Source organism: Tachyglossus aculeatus, chromosome 2, assembly GCF_015852505.1.
Source record: "Tachyglossus aculeatus isolate mTacAcu1 chromosome 2, mTacAcu1.pri, whole genome shotgun sequence".
Classification (NCBI taxonomy): domain Eukaryota; kingdom Metazoa; phylum Chordata; class Mammalia; order Monotremata; family Tachyglossidae; genus Tachyglossus; species Tachyglossus aculeatus.
The window spans coordinates 97611035-97631453 of record NC_052067.1 but is presented as its reverse complement, the minus strand read 5'-3'; the positions used below and the strand labels follow the sequence as shown (position 1 = coordinate 97631453).

The 20419-nt window shown below is 47.1% G+C and overlaps 1 protein-coding gene across 2 annotated transcripts in view; it reads right to left on the bottom strand.

The window, feature by feature from the left end:
- Window positions 1–16830, bottom strand: part of MAN1A1 (mannosidase alpha class 1A member 1) — a 215233-nt gene extending 198403 nt beyond the window's left edge. The window contains exons 1-2 of one of the 2 annotated variants that reach the window (XM_038767359.1): window positions 15981–16830; window positions 15498–15944 (exon numbers count right to left, since the gene is read on the bottom strand). In XM_038767359.1, coding sequence (XP_038623287.1) covers window positions 15498–15944; window positions 15981–16358 — 825 coding nt within the window. In that variant the 5' untranslated portion in view covers window positions 16359–16830. Of the gene's footprint in view, window positions 1–15497 lie in introns of both variants that reach the window. The other variant, XM_038767351.1, reaches the window with a different exon arrangement.
- Window positions 16831–20419: the final 3589 nt, after the last annotated feature.

The following is a 20419-nucleotide window of genomic DNA, read 5'->3' as shown; positions in this document are numbered from 1 at the left end:
TTTTATTTTATGTATTTATTTTTAATGGTATTTGGTAAATGCTTACTCTGTACCAGGCACTGAACTAAGGGGTGGGGTAGACACAAGCTAATCAGGTTGGATACAATCCCTGTCTCACATGGAGCTCACAATCTCAATCCCATTTTACAGATGAGGTAACTGAGGCTCAGAGAAGTGAAGTGACTTGCCCAAGGTCACAGAGCAGCTTAGAACACTGCCTCATACACAGTAAGCACTTAGAGAACACAATTATTATTATTATTACTGCCAAACTTTAATTCTTATATGACCCTACGTAATAGCTCCATGCTGTTAAAAAACTTATGCTGTCAAAAAACTTATGCAAAAAAGGGGCAATTATTCATTTACTCAATCGCATTTATTGAGTGCTTACTGTGTGCAAAGCACTGTACTGAACACTTGGGAGAGTTCAATTCAACAACAGACATAATCCCTGCCCACAAGCTCACAATCTAGGAATTATGCAAGTAAAGGTGGAATATATGCACAATATAACAAATTTTAACTGCATTCTTGGTACCTAAAGCACTGTAGTATGCATAATACATTATAAATATGTAAATTCTAACTACAATTCATACTATTGGTACAGATTAGCTAACAAAATTTGCTGACCAGGGCTTGATACACCACCAAATCACAAGCCAGGCTATAGAAAAACATTTCTAATTACAAGAGTTGAAACCCCATCATTAACTAGACATAGTGCTCAACACTGGTACTTGCCCAGTGAAATATAGAAACATTTCAGAGAAAACGATCCAACGCATCCAAAAATTACTACCCTCTTGGACCACAGAAGTATAAAAACAATAAACTGGATTTGTCAACCGCTATTCTCAATCTTAAAATATTTTCTAAGACAAATTTAAACAGTACTTAACAGACTTCTCTGAATTAGCCAAGGTCAAAGAACAAGTAAATTTAAATGTAAAGCCATTTACCATTTTAAACAGCATGAGTGAAAGTAAATATCTGAAGGAGCTAGCGTTAAGACCAAGAGTTTTCAAAAGTAAATGAGGACTTCCTTTCACACACCTAAAAAAAACCTGAAATACAAAAATCGACATAACTAGCTATTGTGTACTTAACCCATAGCATTATCCTCAACTCTTCTGTCTCTCTCTCTCTCTCTCTCTCTCTCTCCTCCCCCCCCACATATTCTATCTGTCACCAAATCCTGACAGTTCTACCTTCACATCACTAAAATCTTTTTTTAATGCTATTTGTTAAGCACTTACTATGTGCCAGGCATTGTAATAAGCAATGGGATAGACATAAGATAATCACGTTGGACACAGCCCATGTTCCACATGGGGCTCACTGTCCTAATCCCCATTTTACAGAAGAGGTAGCTGAGGCCCAAAGAAGTTAAGTAACTTGCCCATAGTGACACAGCAGACATGTTGCAGAGTTGGGATTAGATCCCACGTCATCCGCCTCTCGGGCCTGTGCTCTTTCCCCTAGGGCACACTGCTTCTCATCTGCCATTTCCTCTCCATCCAACTTTCCACTGTGCTGATCCAGGCATTTATCACATCCCACCTTGACTACAGCAACAGACTCTTTGCTGATCTCCCTGCCTCCTGGCTCTCTTTTCTCCAGTCCATAATTCGCTCTGCTGCCTGGATCATTTTTCTAAAGAAAAAAACAAAAAAACATTCCCATCCAGCTCCACATCAAACAGAAACCCCTTACCAATGGCTTTGAAAAACTCAATTGGCTTGCCCCCTCCTACCTCACCTCACTGATTTCCTTCCACAACCTAGCCGGCACACTTCGCTTCTCTAATGCTAACCGACTCACAATCCCATCTACCTCTCCGCCAACCTCTTGCCCACATCCTCTCTCTGGCCTGGAATTCCCTCCCACTTCCTTACCTCACTGATTTCCTTCTACAACCTAGACAGCACGCTTCGTTCCTCTAATGCTAACCGACTCACAATCCCATGTACCGCTCCGCCAACCTCTTGCCCACATCCTCTCTCTGGACTGGAATTCCCTCCTGCTTCATTTCCAACAGACCACCATGCTCCCCACCTTCAAAGTCCTACTAAAAATCACATCACCTGAGAGGTCTTCCCTAACTAAGCCCTAATTTCCCCTACTTCCTCTCCTTTCTGCATCGCCTATGCACTTGGATCAGTACACTTTAACCACCTGATAATCACTCCACCTTCAGCCCCAAAGCACTGATGTACAACTACATGATTTATTTAAATGTCTGTCTTCCCCTCTAGACTGTAAGCTCCTTGTTGGCAGGGAATGTGTCTTGCAACTCCGTTGTGTTGTACTTTTCCGGGGACTTAGTAAAGTGCTTTGCACACAGTAAGTTCTCAGTAGATATTATTGCTTAATTGATACTGGAAAGGACTATTATGGCATTTATTCCCTTTCAAACTTGCAGAGAACTCAGGTTGTTAAAAAATCATGTTTTATTTAAATAACTTCAACATAAAGTTCCTCAGCAAGCTGCCTGCCTTACTTCTTCTAGCACCATAAAAATCTCCCTTCTAAAATCCCCTTGCCCATTTATTATCAATCTGTCATATTGGTTTAGCTCTTACTGTGCGTACAGCACTGTACTAAGTGCTTTGGAGAGTACAATATAACAGACAAACTCCCTGACCACAATGAACTTCCTCAGAATGCTGTTTTGAAATCCTGTTCCAACTGTACACTTAATGGTGATAAATTCACCCATAATCAATCAATGGGTGGTATTTATTGAGTGCTTACTGGGTGCAAAGCACTGTGCTAAGTGCCTGAGAGAGTAGGAACAGCATAGTGTAGTGGATAGAGCACAGACCTGAGAGTCAGATCAGGGTTTCTAATCCCGGCTCCACCACTTGTCTGCTGCGTGACCTTGGCCAAGTCACTTCACTTCTCTGGGTCTCAGTTCCCTCTTCTGAAAAATGGGGATTGAGACTGTGAGCCCCACGTGGGACAGGGACTGTGTCCAACTCGATTTGCTTGTATCCACCCCGGAGCTTAGTACAGTGCCTGGCACGTAGTAAGCGCTTAACAAATACTATCATTATTATTCTTATTATTATTACAATGCAACAGAGTTGGTAGACACGTTCCCTGCATAAGCACTGAAACCTTAGCATAGGCAGCAGGTGAAGATTAAGTGTGTCATTTTGTTTAGCCTACTTTCATATCCTTTTCCAAACTTCAGATCTTCAGAGCTATAGTGTTCAACCTTCTCTACAATGAGGAGACCTGGGCTCCTCACAGGTAATAATAATAATAATGATGGCATTTATTAAGTGCTTACTATGTGCAAAGCACTGTTCTAAGCATGGGGAGGTTACAAGGTGATTGGGTTGTCCCATGGGGGGCTCACAGTTTTAATCCCCATTTTACAGATGAGGTAACTGAGGCCCAGAGAAGTTAAGTGACTTGCCCAAAGTCACACAGCTGACAATTGGTTGAGCCAGGATTTGAACCCATGACCTCTGACTCCAAAGCCCGTGCTCTTTCCACTGAGCCACGCTGCTTCTCACCTCTGCCACCTCTGAGCTGTTCCACCAATGTCAAGGGCCTCACTCAATGCCAAATGGGCACGACAAGATGACAAGCAGCATGGCCTAGTGGAAAGAACACAGGCCTAGGAGTCATAAGGACCTGGGTTCTAATCCCAGCTCTGCCACTTGTCTGCTGTGTGACCTTGGGCAAGTCACGTCACTTCTCTGGGCCTCAGTTCCCTCATCTGTAAAACAGGCATTGAGACTGGGAGCCCCATGTTGGACAGGGACTGTGTCCAACCCGATTTGCTTGTATCCACCCCAGCACTTAGTTCATTGCCTGGCACATAGTAAGCGCTTAACAAATACAACAATTATTATTACTATGACAAAGTCACAAACTATGAAGCAGCATATATATAAACACATAGTTGCCTTAAATATATTTATGGTTATAACTTTGAAATTAATGTGTTCACTAATAGGATTAAAAAAAGCTTTTCTTGGCTATAGCTAAATCCAATTTACTTTTTTTCACATTTCAAGAAAGCTCAACTATTTTAGTAAGAGTTTTAAAGCTTGGTTGTTTAACAAAGCAGTAAAAATAGTGGGGAACAGGTGCTTAACAATACTGTTTGCTCCAAGACTTTTTTTAACCAGACTGCTGAGATTTGTCAGTGTATATAAAATTGTGAAGCAACAGAATTGGATAAGAATTTAGGAAAAGACAAGTGAATCAGTTGGAAATGCTTGCATTTTCCAAGCTACAGCCAAACCCATGACACACACAACCAGGAAATACAGCTATTATTATTTGGTATCGTACTCCAGGTCACAACCATCCCAAAGAAACAACTTTTTTCTAATATTATTTGTTAAGTGCTTACTATGTGCCAGTGCCAGGCACTGTACTAAGCACTGGGGTAGATGCATGCTAATAAGAATGGACCCAATCCACATGCCACATGGGGTTTACTATCTGAATCCCCATTTTACATATGAGTCCCAGAGAAGTTAAATAATTTGCCCAAGGTCACACAGCAGACAAGTGTCGGAGCCAGAATTAGATCCCAAGACCTTCTGACTCTCAAACACTAGACCACACTAAAACCTTTAATGCCTGATGCCTCTCTGTACTCAGCCAGTCGAATCCATTCATTCATTCAATCATATTTACTGAGCGCTTACTGTGTGCAGAGCACTGTACTAAGAGGTTGGGAGAATACACTATAACAGCATAACAGACCCATTCCCTGCCCACAGCGACAACCGTCCTGAAGCATGGCTGGGAGCTATAGATAAGTAAATTCCTCTCCTCCCACCCACCCCCACACTGAGCGGAATTAAGCAACGAATGATGAGTAGCTTTCAGAAGAAGTTTGGCCCACAGCTTCCATTTAATTCATTCATTCAATCGTATTTATTGAGCACTTACTGTGTTCAGAGCACTGTACTAAGCACTTGGGAAGTACAAGACGGCAACATATTGAGTCGGTCCCTACCCAACAACTGGCTCACAGTCTAGAAGGGGGTGACAGACAACAAAACAAAACATGTAGATGGGTGTCAAAATAGTTAGAACAGAATTAAAGCTATAAGCACATCATTAACAAAATAAATACAATAGTAAATATTTCCAAGTAAAACAGAGTAATAAATCTGTACAAATATATATATACAAATGCTGTGGGGAGGGGAAGGAGGTTCATCTTCAAGAATCAGAAGAGCACCCTGAGCAGAGCATCCTGAGCAGGCAGACAAAGAAGTTCCTGACATGGGGAGGCAACTTCTTTTAAAAACAGATGCCCCAGATGTCAGTGAGTTAACTACATCTCATTCAGAGGAATCATTACCCGAGAACCTCAACGAACGCTGACAAGCTAATGCTTCACTGCAAGTTCCCGAATGAGATGGAATAATGGGGCCTCGCCACCACCAGTTAGGATTTTAGGATTAAGACATCTTGTATCAAATGGACAAAGAGAAGACGCATTTCCAAAAATGATTGAAATCCTCAGTGGAGAGAGGAGTTGAAAAGTCTGCAGGGCTTTTCAAAAGGTGTCAACTTTGATCCATCAGTGGTATTTACTGAGCAGTTAATGTGTGCAGAGCACTGTACTACATGCTTAGGAGAGTATAATGCAACAGGGTTGGTAGACCCATTCCCTGCCCACAATGAACTTCCAGTCTAGAAGACTGCTACAAGGCACTTCATGAAAACAAAAGAAAGATGTTGGTCAACTTAAATAGGACAAATTCTTCACCAAAGGTGAAAAACCATAATCACAGTCAGCAGAACGAGCTTTGACTTCTGCATTTTCCTACAAAGATCCGTAATCATACCTCAACTCATTTAGTTAATATTGATGATATGTTTTGAAGTACTCTAACAATTTAAACAATAGTTTAATATTTTCATATTTTCCCAGAGGTTCTGGGACAGATCACAATTTATAACCCGTAAGCCTACGGCAAGATATTCCTCAATATACAGCCAGACCTGATACATTGGTGTCCTTAAGAAACACACCCTGGCTGTATCATGGGGTGCGCCTATACTCTAGCTAGAAAAATGGGGAGCCCAAACAGATGGCAAAGCAGAACCTGAATCGACATGTAGAAGATACACTACATCTCATCCTCCCTAGTTATGCTCGCCCACTCAGAAATTTCTCTCTCCACCCACAACCTCCTCACCTGCCATCTCTCCCATCCTCCCACTCCCCACTCCCATGAGTGAACTCCAATCTTCAGGCCCCCTCCTATTTCTAAAGTCATCATGCTCCATGTGATCTCCGCTACCAAACTACTTCTCTTGAGGCACAAATCGAAGCCCTCAACATGCCCTCTCCACTGAACTCAACCCCCTTGCTCCCATCCCTCCGCCGATCTCATACCACTAACCCGCAGCCCTGGCTCACCTCCACAATACACTTCCTCCTCTCCTGTGGATGAGCCAATCTTAATCCCCATTTGACAGATGAGGTAACTGAGGCACAGAGAAGTTACGTGGCTTGCTGAAGGTCACTCTGCAGACAAGCGGTAGAGCCAGAATTAGAACTCAAGTCCTCCTGACTCTAAGGCCCGTGCTCTACCCAATAGGCCAAGCTGCTTCTCTTACTACAACCCAGTCTTCACAATTCACTCCTCTTATGCTCTTATGTTGCCAACTTGTACTTCCCAAGCGCTTAGTACAGTGCTCTGCCCACAGCAGGCGCTCAATAAATACGATTGATTGATTATGCTAACCTATTCGCTGTAACTTGATCTCATCTATCTCACCACCGATCCCTTGCCCGTGTTCTCCCTCTGGCCTGGAACTCCCTCCCCCTTTATAATAATAATAATAATGACTTATGTTAAGTGCTTACTATGTGCCAAGCACTGTTCTAAGTGCTGGGGGGGGGGGGGAATACAAGGTCATCAGGTTGTCCCACATGAGGTTCACGGTCTTAATCCCCACTTTACAGATGAGGTAACTGAGGCCCAGAGAAGTTAAGTGATTTGCCCAAAGTCACACAGCTGACAAATGGCGGAGCTGGGATTAGAACCCATGACCTCTGACTCCCAAGCCCGTGTTCTTTCCACTGAGCCACGCTGCTTCTCTGATATATATGACATATGTTTCTCTTTATATACTTCTCTTATACACTTCTCTTTATATGTGACAGCCCACTCCTCTCCTCACCTTCAAAGCCTTATTAAAGCCACAGCTCCTCCCAGGAGCCTTCCTGATTAGGCCCAAATTTCCCCCACTCCCTCTCCCTTTTCTGTCACCTATGCATTTAGAACTGTAGATTTAAACATTTGATCTCATCTTCTGCACACAGTAAGCGCTTAATACGACTGAATATATATGAACACACACACACATCACTCAAACACACACTGCACAGTTGAATTTATTTTAATGTCTGCCTCCCCCTCTAAAATGTAAGTGCCTTGGGAGTGGGAAACAGGTCTACAAACACTGTTGTAATGTACTCTCCAAGGCACTTAGTACAGTGCTCTGCAAACAGTAACCACAACACTTACATACATATCCATAATTTATTTTTATGTCTATTCCCCCTCTAGATGGTAAACTCTTTGTGGGGTGGGAACGTGTCCACCAAGTCTGTTGTACCCTACTTCCCAACCATTTAACACGGTCTTTGCACTGAGTAAACGCTCAAGAAATATCATTGACTGACTGATTGATGCTGACTTGAGATTCACGCAGGTGGAAACGGTATACCATTAAAAAAAAATAAAAAGGGCGGGACGACGAAGATTTGCCCCTAAAATAAAGGGTCTCATTTACACTACCAAAAAAGATAGCTTTGTGCAGATAGTTGGTCCAATCTCAATTCCCCCAAAGTAAATTCTTCTTAAACTACACCACAGAAGAACAGATGGCTTGCCAAGAGTTTGGGAATATCGTCATTCCCAGTTTGCTTCTCTCTTTTGTTGGCTGCAAGGAGACTGAGCAAGTGAGCCCAGTCCATTTAGATTACTGAAAAAACACTTCAAGTGCATGTCCTACGAACAGTTTCAGATTTACATACACATAGATACATTTCTCTAGCTACACATACGCTCTCAGGACAGTGCTCTACACACAGTGAGCACTTAATAAATACGACTGAATATAAATGAACACACACACTCCACAGGTGAATTTATATTAACGTCTGCCTCCCCCTCTAGAATGTCAGCGCCTTGGGAGCGGAAAACAGGTCTATCAACACTGTTGTGATGTACTCTCCCAAGCACTTACTACAGATGGTAAACACTCAATATAATATCTCAGATTGATTTATCAATGGCATCTTCTTTGTACATGAAGATACCTCCATCCAGTTTCCTCTTAATCCATCCATGGTATTTATTGAGCACTAACTGTACAAAATGCTTGGGAGAGTACTAAATGACAGAGTCGGTAGACATACTCCCTGTCCACAAAGGGCTAGACAACTGGTTTGCATTATGAAATCATGAGATAAAGCTGCTAGAGTATTAGGGAATGTTCTTTCAACAACACGTCTGACTGGAAGGAATGTGGTTTATGAGGTCAGAAGAAATGGTTGTGTGCATGTGCATGAGCTTTCCTTAATACCAGGTTTATCAGGAACATAAATCCTCTGTTTTACAAGGGCTGAGTGTCTCTACTTCATTTGCAAAGAGATTTGCAAATACTCCGCCCTTTAACTGTGAGCATCAAATGCAAAATATGGCCTTAATTTTGCATTAGACTTTGCCTTAATTTAGAAGCTGCCCCACTTCCTTTCCCTGCCCTAAGTTAAAATGTAGAGCAGTGCTCAAAGGATGGGATTCTAGGGCAATCGATCAATTAATGGTATTTATTGAGCACTTACTGAGCACATGGGAGAGCATGATAAAACAGAGCTGGTAGACTCGTTCGCTGCCCACAATGAGCCTAAAGCCTACGGCAGTTGTCTCCATTTATGGGGGCTCTTTTTTCACAGAACCCACCCACAAATATTTGCTTTCACATGTCTCCTCTACTGCATAAAATCCCCATGGCAGGTAGATTGCACCAGTGAATCTCTACGTATTAGAAGTGTTGATCTCATACTAAAGTTTAATGTGGAGTGTTTCTGCATATTAAAAAATGTCTGCAATAGTCTGCTTTTCTTTAAATTCGTTTGAAGCTCAGAAACTGGATTCAAATTCTTGTTTTATGTCTACTCTTTTGGGAGAGTTGGAGGTAAACGCAGTAGTTCATCCGTATATGGTGTGCAATAGACTCAATCTTAGTTGCTTAACAAAATCTGACCAGATAGCCTTCTTGTTGGCTATTAAAAGTGTTCACTTGTCTATCTCACAGAAACCTCAGATGAACATAATAAAATACAGTCTCAAATTTACCTGGAATGGCACATTGTCTAAAAATTTATGGCATGAAATGTAATTATCAATTATATTTATTGAGTGCGCATTCTGAGTAGAGCACTAAGCACTCAAGGGTACAGTACAACAGAATTGGTAGACATGTTCCCTACCCACGGCAAGTAATTGGAAGAATAATCATGAGCCTCATGTGAGGCAGGTACTGTGTACAACCTGATTATCTCGTATTTACCCCAGTGCTTAGTACAGTGCCTGACCCCTAGTAAGAGCTTCACAAGTACCATTAAAAAACTCCCCCTAAAACAGTCAGAAGTATTTGCAAATTGTTAAATTTTCTTACAGATATTTAGAATAATCCTACTAGAACTGACTGAGACAGAGAAATGCGCTGGGAAAGAAAAATGTCCCTAAAGTAAGGTTTATTATAAACAGGATGGACATTTTTACAATAGCTCTGAAGCATAATGAAATTGTTACCTACCTATAATTTGATATGGCTAAAATTTAACTTTCAACATTAACTGAGTACATCACTTGAGAGACTTTAAAAATACATTAACCCAATCTGACCTCATTTCCTTTACTTGCCCTCCATTCTGGGTTGCACATGGATCTGTACTTGATATTCCGCCCCACCCCCAGTCCCAGAGCACGTATTTTTATGACCTTCCCCTCTAGACTCGCTCCCTCCTACCTCACCCTGCTGCTCTCCTAGTACAACCGAGCCCACACACTTGGCTCCTCTAACACCAACTTACTCCCTGTACCTCAATCTCACCACCGACTTCTCATCCACATCCTGCCTCTGGCCTGGAACGCCCTCCCACTTCATATCCGACAGACGATGACTCTCCCCCCGACTTCAAAGCCTTATTGAAGGCACAACTCCTCCAAGAGGGCTGCCCTGAATAAGCCCTCTTTTCCTTTCCTTCCACTCCCTTTGGGGTCTCCCTCTATTTACGCTCCCTTTAGTCCACGCCCTTCCTGGCCCCAAAGCACCAGTGTACGGATTCGTAATTTATGTATTCGTATTAATGTCTGCCTCCCCCTCTAGACTGTACACTCATTGCAGGCAGGGAATGTGTCCGTGATGATACTGTTATACTGTACTCTCCCAAGCACTTAGCAGAGTACTCTGCACACAGTAAGCACTCAATAAATATGACTGACTGATTGGGCAGGGACTGTGTCTACCAACTCTTTCGTATTGTGCTTTCCCAAGTGCTCAGTACACACAGTACGCTTTCAATAAGTATCCTTGAATGAATTTTGGGTCCTTAAATTTCATCTTTCCTCAACTGCAATACAATTCTCAATTACACAAATTATTCAAATTCTAAAGATTTTTGTTTTATTTGAGTATCTGTCATTTACACCCTTAACGGGGAAGAATTATTGTAACCATGACTATGCTGCTAAAAATAAAACATCACTGCTTTTAAATTTAACTTGTCTTTTCAAATCAAAACAAAATGACCAGTATTTCATCTATTCCATTTTTTTCAAGGGGCTCAGGGTACTTGTACACACTTCATCTTACTCTCCACCACACTCAGTAAATCCCTTGAGGATGTGATCCACGTCTTTCTTATGTTCCATATAGTACCACGGAGTCCTGACTTCATTAGGAACAGGGGTTATTCCCATTTCCAAAGTGAATAAAGTCTAAGCAGATGATTTAGCCTGTCTCCTGACACCCGAACCCCCGACTTAATAGTCTATCTGGTCAAGCCCACGGCACTGCCTTTCTGAACAATATTTACATCGTACAAAGATTCAGTGAAAGAATACTTTGTATAACAATGGGGACATCGTTGAGGCACTGGATCTCTGGCTAAAACTGAACATCCAACATCACGCGCAGCTGTAGAGTGATTTACGAGCCATCTCTTCATACTGGGCTTAAACGCAATCGTGATGTAAATCATATTGACAGAGGAAAATTTGAAGATAAAGACATTTTGCCTTTCGGCAGGGCTTAAAGCTGAAATAACATGCCGGTCAAAGCATTTAGATTTACAGAACACACTCTAGTACGGCAGATTTCAATAACAGCTGTAGTAATTAGTAGTAGTATTTATTCAATATCCTGTGGGGGCAGGGTATTCTATTCAACACTTGAGAAACACTGCCCACGAGGTGTTTACATTCTAGTGGGAGTTGTCGATGGTAAGCTCTCTGACGGTAGGGATCACGTAATCTTCCTCTACCATGCACTCAGTAGAATGTTCAGCACCTAGGAGGTGTTCAATAGATACCACTGGCTGATTAATGAACTACCAGGGCAAGAGGAAAAGAAATGATATTCTGTGCCTCAGCCTGGCCCTGACTTACTTTTCTAGCCCTCATCATTTTCTGAATCTTTACTGGGCATCAAAGTTGAATCACTCTTGCAGACGTTTACCATTTAGCACCGTTATCACTGGTAACTGCATTTACCGAGTGCCAGGGTGCAAGTGTATCTGCTCCAGATGTTAACGCCACACAAAATGGCTCACACTAACATGATCCCAACCGTCTAGAATACACTGCGCATTACTCCTTTCTGGTTTTTTTTGTCATTTTTGCTAAGCACTTACTATGTGCCAAACGCTGTACAAAGCACTGGGGTAGATACGGGATCATCAGGTCCCACATGGGGCTCACAGTCTAAATAGCACGGACAACAGGTACTGAATCCCCATGATGAGCATGAGGGAACTGAGGCCCAGGGCAGTGAAGTGACTTACCCAAGGTCACAGAGCAGGCATGTGGCAGAGTTGGGATTGGAACCCAGGTCCTCTGACTCTCAGGCTTGGGCTCTTTCCAATAAACTACACTGCTTCTCTAAACCCGGTGTGGGCAGGGATTGTCTCTCTTTATTGCTGAATTGTACTTTAAAGTGCTCAGTACAGTGTTCTGCACACAGTAAGTGCTCAATAAACGCGACTGAGTGAATGAATGAATTTAGATCCATTTATGATACTATGAATGAATGTATGAATTTAGAACCATTTAGGATACTGTGAATGCTACTGAAGCCAATAGCATATTGATCACTTTTGATTGTTTTTTTTTTCCTAATTTAGTGGAGTTGCCGTTCGGACCATGAGCTAGAACGACTGCTATTTAGCAGCACGGCCTAGTGGATAGAGCAAGTGCCTGGGGGTCAGAAGGGTCTGAGTTCTAATCCTGGCTCCACCGCTTATCTGCTATGTGACCCTGGGCAAGTCACTTAACTTCTTGGTGCCACTGTAACCTCATCTGTACAATGGGGATTCAGACTGTGAGCCCCATGTGGGACAGGGATTGTATCTAACCCGATTCGCTTGTATCCACCCTGGCACTTAGTACAATGCCTGGCACGTAGTAAGTGCTTCTTTGCAGTTATTAGTCAAGAGTCCGAATCGACTCCTCATCTCGGACATCAAATCTGGGAAGACATCCTGCATGAGGTAAACGGTGGGGAGGGTCTGCAAAGGGAGACTGGCAGAGAAGATTGTGCCTGGCAGTTAGGCTAGCAGACACTGTCCAAGACATAAAGGACAGGGTGGAAGGTGGAGAAAAAAAACACAGAAGGGATTTTGAGAGCAGGTTGGCATGGCTTCCTTAAGGACAGCTTAAATCCAATCCACCCTGTAAAAATGAAAGGATCAGAAATCGGTGTCCAGTAAAGCCAGAGCTCCGACCTGCCTACACTGAAGCAACTATGAATCTGCATGTGATGTTCTTTCATCACTATTTGCACATTCAGTTGGTCAAGAGCTGGGGAAAAAAAAAATGTGAAGTTTGTAACTAGAAGCTCACCAAACCTTTTAATAGACTTCTGTTACATACTGTTTTCCTTGGTTCTTCTATGGGCTAAACCCGATTTTTATTTTTATTTTTTTAAAAAACCCTCCCATCGTAAGATGAATTCAGGTATGAGGAAAAGGAGTTATTTCGGTGGAACTGTTACTAAGGATTTCATTTTTTCTACTTCTCGCATATCTCTGTGTGGTCTGGAGAGAAAAAAAAAAGACACCCTTCACCTTGAAGCAGTTCTTCAACTTAAAAGACAGGGGGAACTTAAAGATAAGGAAGGAGACCAGCTGCAGCAGAGAAAAGTGGTAAAGAGAAAGGGGTATTTCTGGAAGGGACTGCTCAATATGCCACAATAGTCTCTCTAGAAGAGAAGAAACTACAAAAAGATCTAATGTTTATGAGCATAATTTTTGAAATGTGCCGGAGGAAAGAAAAGAAAAACCACGCCTACTGCAAAGTACTATGTTCCGAATGAAAAGCTGTCTAAAAGCGAGGCAGTTTTATAGCTCTCATGTATGTGAAGTGCTGAAAAAAATAAGCCGGTCAAATCGAAAACCCCTTGAAGCCCTATATAAGCACCTGTAGATTAGCTTCAAGCTACCGCTTGGCTCCACACCGCCACATCACAGGGTGTAACGGCGTGTTGGCTAGCTGTTGCGACACGTGGCTTTAGATCTGCATTTGCCAAAACGGTCCAAAGCCTCACCCACGCCTTACTTCGTGCTGGTGATCACCTCCACTCTCGACTGTTAGTTCTTGTTCCTTTCAACCCAGCTCTCCAAAAAAGATCTACGAGGAAGCGAGATTTCCTCAGGGATCTGTACCCTTCCTTGGACCTTTGCTGACATGCGAGCATAACATCAAAAGGCCCCCCGCCCCCGAACACCAATTAGCCTGCCACAGTGCAAGCAAACAGCAGCCACAAAATCTTGGGGTCCCTCTCGTCTTCCCACATACTTTCGCCCCAGACCCAGCCCACTTTGGAATGGCATCAGACTGTAAGCTCATTGTGGGCAGGGAATGTGACAGGTTATTGCTGTATCACACTCTCCCAAGAGCCCATGACTGTTCTACACCCAGCAAGTGCTCAATAAATACGACTGAATGAATAGTTTCCCTGGAGGTGGGTAGGGTGGGGGAGAAATCTGGATTATATACAAGTACAAAGCTCATCGTGGGCAGGGGACGTGTCTACCGAATCTGCTGTACTGCACTCTCCCAAGAACTGAGTAAAGTGCTTTGAGCCAGTTAAGTGCTCAGTAAATACGACTGTATGAATGAATGAACTCCCAAGCGCTCAATACAGCGTTCTGCACCCAGTAAGCCCTCAATAAATACGATCGAACGAATGAATGTAACCCCAAGCCCTCAGTACAGCATTCTGCACCAACTAAGGGCTCAATACAATAGAATAAAACGGAATGGCCTAGTAAATAGAGCGTGGGACTGGGAGACGGAGGTCGCGGGTTCTAACCCTGCCACTTGTCTGTTGTGTGCCCTCGGGAAAGTCACTTCTCTGGGCCTCAGTTACCACATCTGTAAAATGGGGATTGAGATTGTGAGCCTCCCCTGGGACAGGGACTGCGTCCAACCCCATCTGTTTGGATCCACTCCAGCGCTTAGTACAGCACCTTGCACATAGTAAGCGCTTAACAAATACCGTAATTAGTATTATTATAATAAATTCCCAAGCACTCTGTCCGGCATTCTGCATCCACTAAGCACTCAATACATGCGACTGAATGAGCGGATGATCTCCTGAATGCTCAGTCCAGCGTGGCTCAATGGAAAGAGCACGGGCTTGGGAGTCAGAGGTCATGGGTTCGAATCCCACCCCTGCCACATGTCCGCTGTGTGACCTCGGGCAAGTCACTCAACTTCTCTGAGCCTCAGTTACCCCATCTGTAAAATAGGGGTGACGACTGTGAGCCCCACGTGGGACAACCTGATCACCTTGTAACCCCCCTAGGTCTTAGAACAGTGTTTTGCACATAGTAAGCGCTTAACAAATGCCATTATTATTATTATTACTATTATTCTGCACCCAGTAAGCGCACAATACATGTGTTTGAAAGAGTGGATGAGCTCCTGAGCGCTCAGTACAGCATTCCGCACCCAGTAAGCGCTCCATACGTGCGACTGACGGAGCGGATGAGCTCCCGAACGCTCAGTCCAGCGTTCCGCACCCATTAAGCGCTCCATACATGCGACTGACGGAGCGGATGAGCTCCTGAACGCTCAGTCCAGCGTTCTGCACCCAATAAGCGCATGATACAAGTGTCTGAATGAGTGGATGGGCTCGCGAGTGCTCAGTACAGCGTTCTGCACCCACTAAGTGCTCCATAAATCCGATCGCCCCCCGACCCTTACCTCTTTAACCTTGGCCCTCTTCTGCTGGATGATGGGGTCCTGGGGCTCCTGCCCCACGGCCCCGATGGGGGGCCGGAACACGAAGGGAGGCAGCCCCCCGCCCCCGGCCCGGAGGTGCAGCTTTTCCCTAAGGACCTTCTCCTTCTCCTGGAGGATGTCCCGCTGGATCTCCTCGGGGGGCTTCTGCAGGGTCTCCTTGGCCTCCCGGAGGGCCGTTTCGTGTTCCTGTCGGATCCTGGCTAGGTTGTGGGCGGCCTCCTGCTGGACCTCGTCCTGGGGATGGTCCTGGGGATGGTCCTGAAGTTGAGGATGGTCCTGGGGATGCAGCTGGGGATGCAATTGAGGATGGCCCTGGGGATGCAATTGAGGATGGTCCTGGGGATGCAGCTGGGGATGCAATTGAGGCTGGTCCTGGGGATGCAGCTGGGGATGCAATTGAGGCTGGTCCTGGGGATGCAGCTGGGGATGCAATTGAGGCTGGTCCTGGGGATGCAGCTGAGGCTGGTCCCGAGGCTGCAGCGGGGGCTGGAAGCGGTGCCAGTCCTGGTCCTGGTTCCTCCTCCAAGGCTTCCCCGGGTCTCCCTGCCCCCCGGGCCCTGCCCCGGCCCCCGAGTGGAAGAAGACGCCGCTCAGCAGCTTGGAGGAGTCGGGGAGGAAGAAGATGGCCCCGAAGCAGAGGGTGATGAAGGCGCTGAACACCAGCAGCAGGACGAACTTCTCGGTGAGGCGGAAAGCTCCGGGGCCGGGGCCCTTCCTGCCGCCCGGGCCGGGCCCGACCCCCGGGCCGGGCCCACCGCCCGGGCCCGCCCCGATCCCCCCCGACGGGCCGCTGAACAGCGGCAACAGGCTGCCCGCGGGCATCGCCAATTGCACAGTGCCCACCAACACTCCCAAACCTCCGGGCACCGGCCAACTACCACTAAGCAACGAGCACTGAGCAACGAGTACGGAGCACCAAACACCCAGCACGGAGCACCGACCACTAAGCACCGAAAACCACGCACGGGGCACGGAGCAAGAAGCACCGAGCACTATGCACGGTGCACCGAGCAAGAAGCACCGACCACTAAGCACGGTGCACGAAGCAAGGAGCACCGAGCACTAACCACGGTGCACGGAACAAGGAGCACCGAGCACTAACCACGGTGCACGGAACAAGGAGCACCGAGCACTAACCACGGAGCACTAAGCACGAAGTAGGTAGCATTAAACACCAGGCCCGGAGCACGAAGCAAGGGGCACCGAGCACTAAGCACGGAGCACGGAGCAAGGAGCACCGGGCACGGTGCACGGAGCACTAGGCACCGAGCACTAAGCACAAAGTACGTAGCACTAAACACCACGCCCGGAGCACTGAGCACGGAGCACTGGGCACGGTGCACGGAGCACTAGGCACCGAGCACTAAGCACGAAGTACGTAACACTAAACACCACGCCCGGAGCACGAAGCAAGGAGCACCGAGCACTAAGCACGGAGCACGAGGGAAGGAGCACTGGGCACGGTGCACGGAGCACTAAGCACGAAGCACGGAGCACTAAACACCACGTCCGGAGCACGAAGCAAGGAGCACCGAGCACCAAGCAAGGAGCACCGAGCACTAATCACGGAGCACGAAGGAAGGAGCACCGAGCACTAAGCACGAAGGAAGGAGCACTGAGCACGGTGCACGGAGCACTAAACACCACGCCCGGAGCACGAAGCAAGGAGCACCGAGCACTAAGCACGGAGCACTGAGTACCGAGCACTAAAAACGGTGCACGGAGCACCAAGTACGTAGCACTAAGCACCGAGCACGGAGCCCCGATCACTAAGCACCGAAAACCACGCCCGGAGCACCAAGCAAGGAGCACCGAGCACTAAGCACGGTGCATGGAGCACTAGCCACGGACCACCAAGTACGGAGCACTAAACACAGCACGGAGCACCGAACACCACGCCCGGAGCACCGAGCACGGAGCACCGAGCACTAGGCACGAAGTACGTAGTACTAAGCACCGAGCACCATGCACGAATACACCGAGCACCACGCCCGGAGCACGAAGCAAGGAGCACGGAGCAAGGGTGGCGGTTCCCGGGCGTGCTTGGCGTCCCCGCCGTCCGTCCTCTTGCAAACTTGGGGGTTGCAGAGAGCGGAGCCGCGGCCGCCCGCTCCGTGCACCGACACCGACGACCAGAAGAAAGTTTGCCGCGGGCCCCCGCCCCTCGGTCCGCTCCGCTCCGCTGGGATCCGGTCCGGGCTTGGGCACCGCCCCCGCCGCCCTGCCCCTTGGACTCGGGGCGAAGTTTCCCAGTCCGGGCTGGGCTGGACGGACGGACGGGGTTCCTCCGGGGCCGCGGGGCTCAGCTGCCCATTGCCGCTCCGGCTCCGGGTCTTCGTCCGAGCCCGCCGAGCGCTAAGGATCGGAAACCGGGGAGGGAGGGACGGCGCCGACGGACCAATCACGGCCCGCCCCCTGGGCGGAGAGGAAGGGGATTGGACGGGGCCCGGGGAGGGGGCGTGGCCGTGCTGTAGGGGGCGGGGCCGGCAGGGGGGACGGATGGCGGGGATTGGACGGGGCCCGGGGAGGGGCGTGGCCGTGCTGTCGGGGCGGGGCCGGCAGGGGGGACGGATGGTGGGGATTGGACGGGGCCCGGGGAGGAGGCGTGGCCGTGCTGTAGGGGCGGGGCCGGCAGGGGGGACGGATGGCGGGGATTGGACGGGGCCCGGGGAGGGGGCGTGGGCGTGCTGTAGGGGCGGGGCCGGCAGGGGAGGGACGGAGAGCGGGGATTGGACGGCCCCCGGGGAGGGGGCGTGGCCTTGTCTTGGGGGCGGGGCCGGTAGGGGGGACGGAGGGCGGGGATTGGACGGGGCCCGGGGAGGGGGCGTGGCCGTGCTGTAGGGGCGGGGCCGGCGGGGGGGACGGATGGTGGGGATTGGACGGGGCCCGGGGAGGGGGCGTGGCCGTGCTGTAGGGGCGGGGCCGGCAGGGGGCGGATGGCGGGGATTGGACGGGGCCCGGGGAGGGGGCGTGGCCGTGCTGGAGGGGGCGGGGCCGGCAGGGGGGGACGGATGGCGGGGATTGCACCTGTATATATGTATATATGTTTGTACATATTTTTTACTCTATTTTATTTGTACATATCTATTCTATTTATTTTATTTTGTTAGTATGTTTGGTTTTGTTCTCTGTCTCCCCCTTTTAGACTGTGAGCCCACTGTTGGGTAGGGACTGTCTCTGTATGTTGCCAGTTTGTACTTCCCAAGCGCTTAGTACAGTGCTCTGCACATAGTAAGCGCTCAATAAATACGATTGATGATGATGATGATGATTGGACGGGGCCCGGGGAGGGGGCGTGGCCGTCCTGTAGGGGCGGGGCCGGCAGGGGAGGGATGGAGGGCGGGGATTGGACGGGGCCCGGGGAGGGGCGTGGCCTTGTCTTGGGGGCAGAGCCTGCAGGAGAAGGACGGAGGGCGGGGATTGGACGAGGCCCGAGATGAGGGGGCGTGGCCTTTGCTGAAGGGCGTGGCCTTGGCGAAGGGGGCGTGGCATTCACTCATTCATTCAATTGTATATATGTTTGTACATGTTTATTACTCTATTTATTTATTTATTTTACTTGTACATATCTATCCTATTTATTTTATTTTGTTAGTATGTTTGGTTTTGTTGTCTTGTCTCCCCCTTTTAGACTGTGAGCCCACTGCTGGGTAGGGACCGTCTCTATATGTTGCCAACTTCTACTTCCCAAGCGCTTAGTCCAGTGCTCTGCACACAGTAAGCGCTCAATAAATACGATGGATTGATTGATTGATTGATCGTATTTATCGAGAGCTTACTGTGTGCAGAGCACTGGACTAAGCCCTTGGGAAGTACAAGGTGGCAACATATTCATTCATTCATTCATTCAATCATATTTATCTAGCGCTTACTGTGTGCAGAGCACTGGACTAAGTGCTTGGGAAGTACAAGTTGGCAACATATTCATTCATTCATTCATTCGATCATATTTATTGAGCGCTTACTGTGTGCAGAGCCCTGGACTAAGCACTTGGGAAGTACAAGTTGGCAACATATTCATTCATTCAATCGTATTTATTGAGCGCTTACTGTGTGCAGAGCACTGTACTAAGCACTTGGGAAGTACAAGGTGGCAACATATTCATGCATTCATTCGATCGTATTTATTGAATGCTTACTGTGTGCAGAGCACTGCACCAAGCGCTTGGACAGTACAAGTTGGCCACATATTCATTCGTTCATTCATTCGATCGTATTTATCAAGCACTTACTGTGCGCAGAGCACTGTACTAAGCACTTGGGAAGTACAAGGTGGCAACATATTCATTCATTCATCCATTCACTCAATCGGAATTATTGAGCTCTTACTGTGCGCAGAGCACTGTACTAAGCGCTTGGGAAGTACAAGTTGGCAACATTCATTCATTCATTCAATCGTATTTATCGAGCGCTTTCTGTGTGCAGAGAACTGGACTAAGCGCTTGGGAAGTACAAGTTGGCAACATCATTCATTCATTCATTCAATCGTATTTATCGAGCACTTACCGTGTGCAGAGCACTGGACTAAGCACTTGGGAAGTCCAAGTTGGCAACATATAGAGACGGTCCCTACCCGACAGTGGGCTCACAGTCTAGAAGACTCAATACAATACAATCAACCAATCGATCAATCGGATTTATTGGGCGCTCCCTGTGTGCACAGCACTGGACTAAATGCTTGGGAGAGTACACTACCACAGAGTTGGTGACACGGTCCCTGCCCTCCTTTACATGGCAACAAGGAAATAACATTTCAAGAGCAATAATCCCAGCTGTACATTTACGGATTCACTCATTCATTCAATCGTATTTATTGAGCGCTTACTGTGCGCAGAGCACTGTACTAAGCGCTTGGAAAGTACAATTCAGCAACAGAGACAATC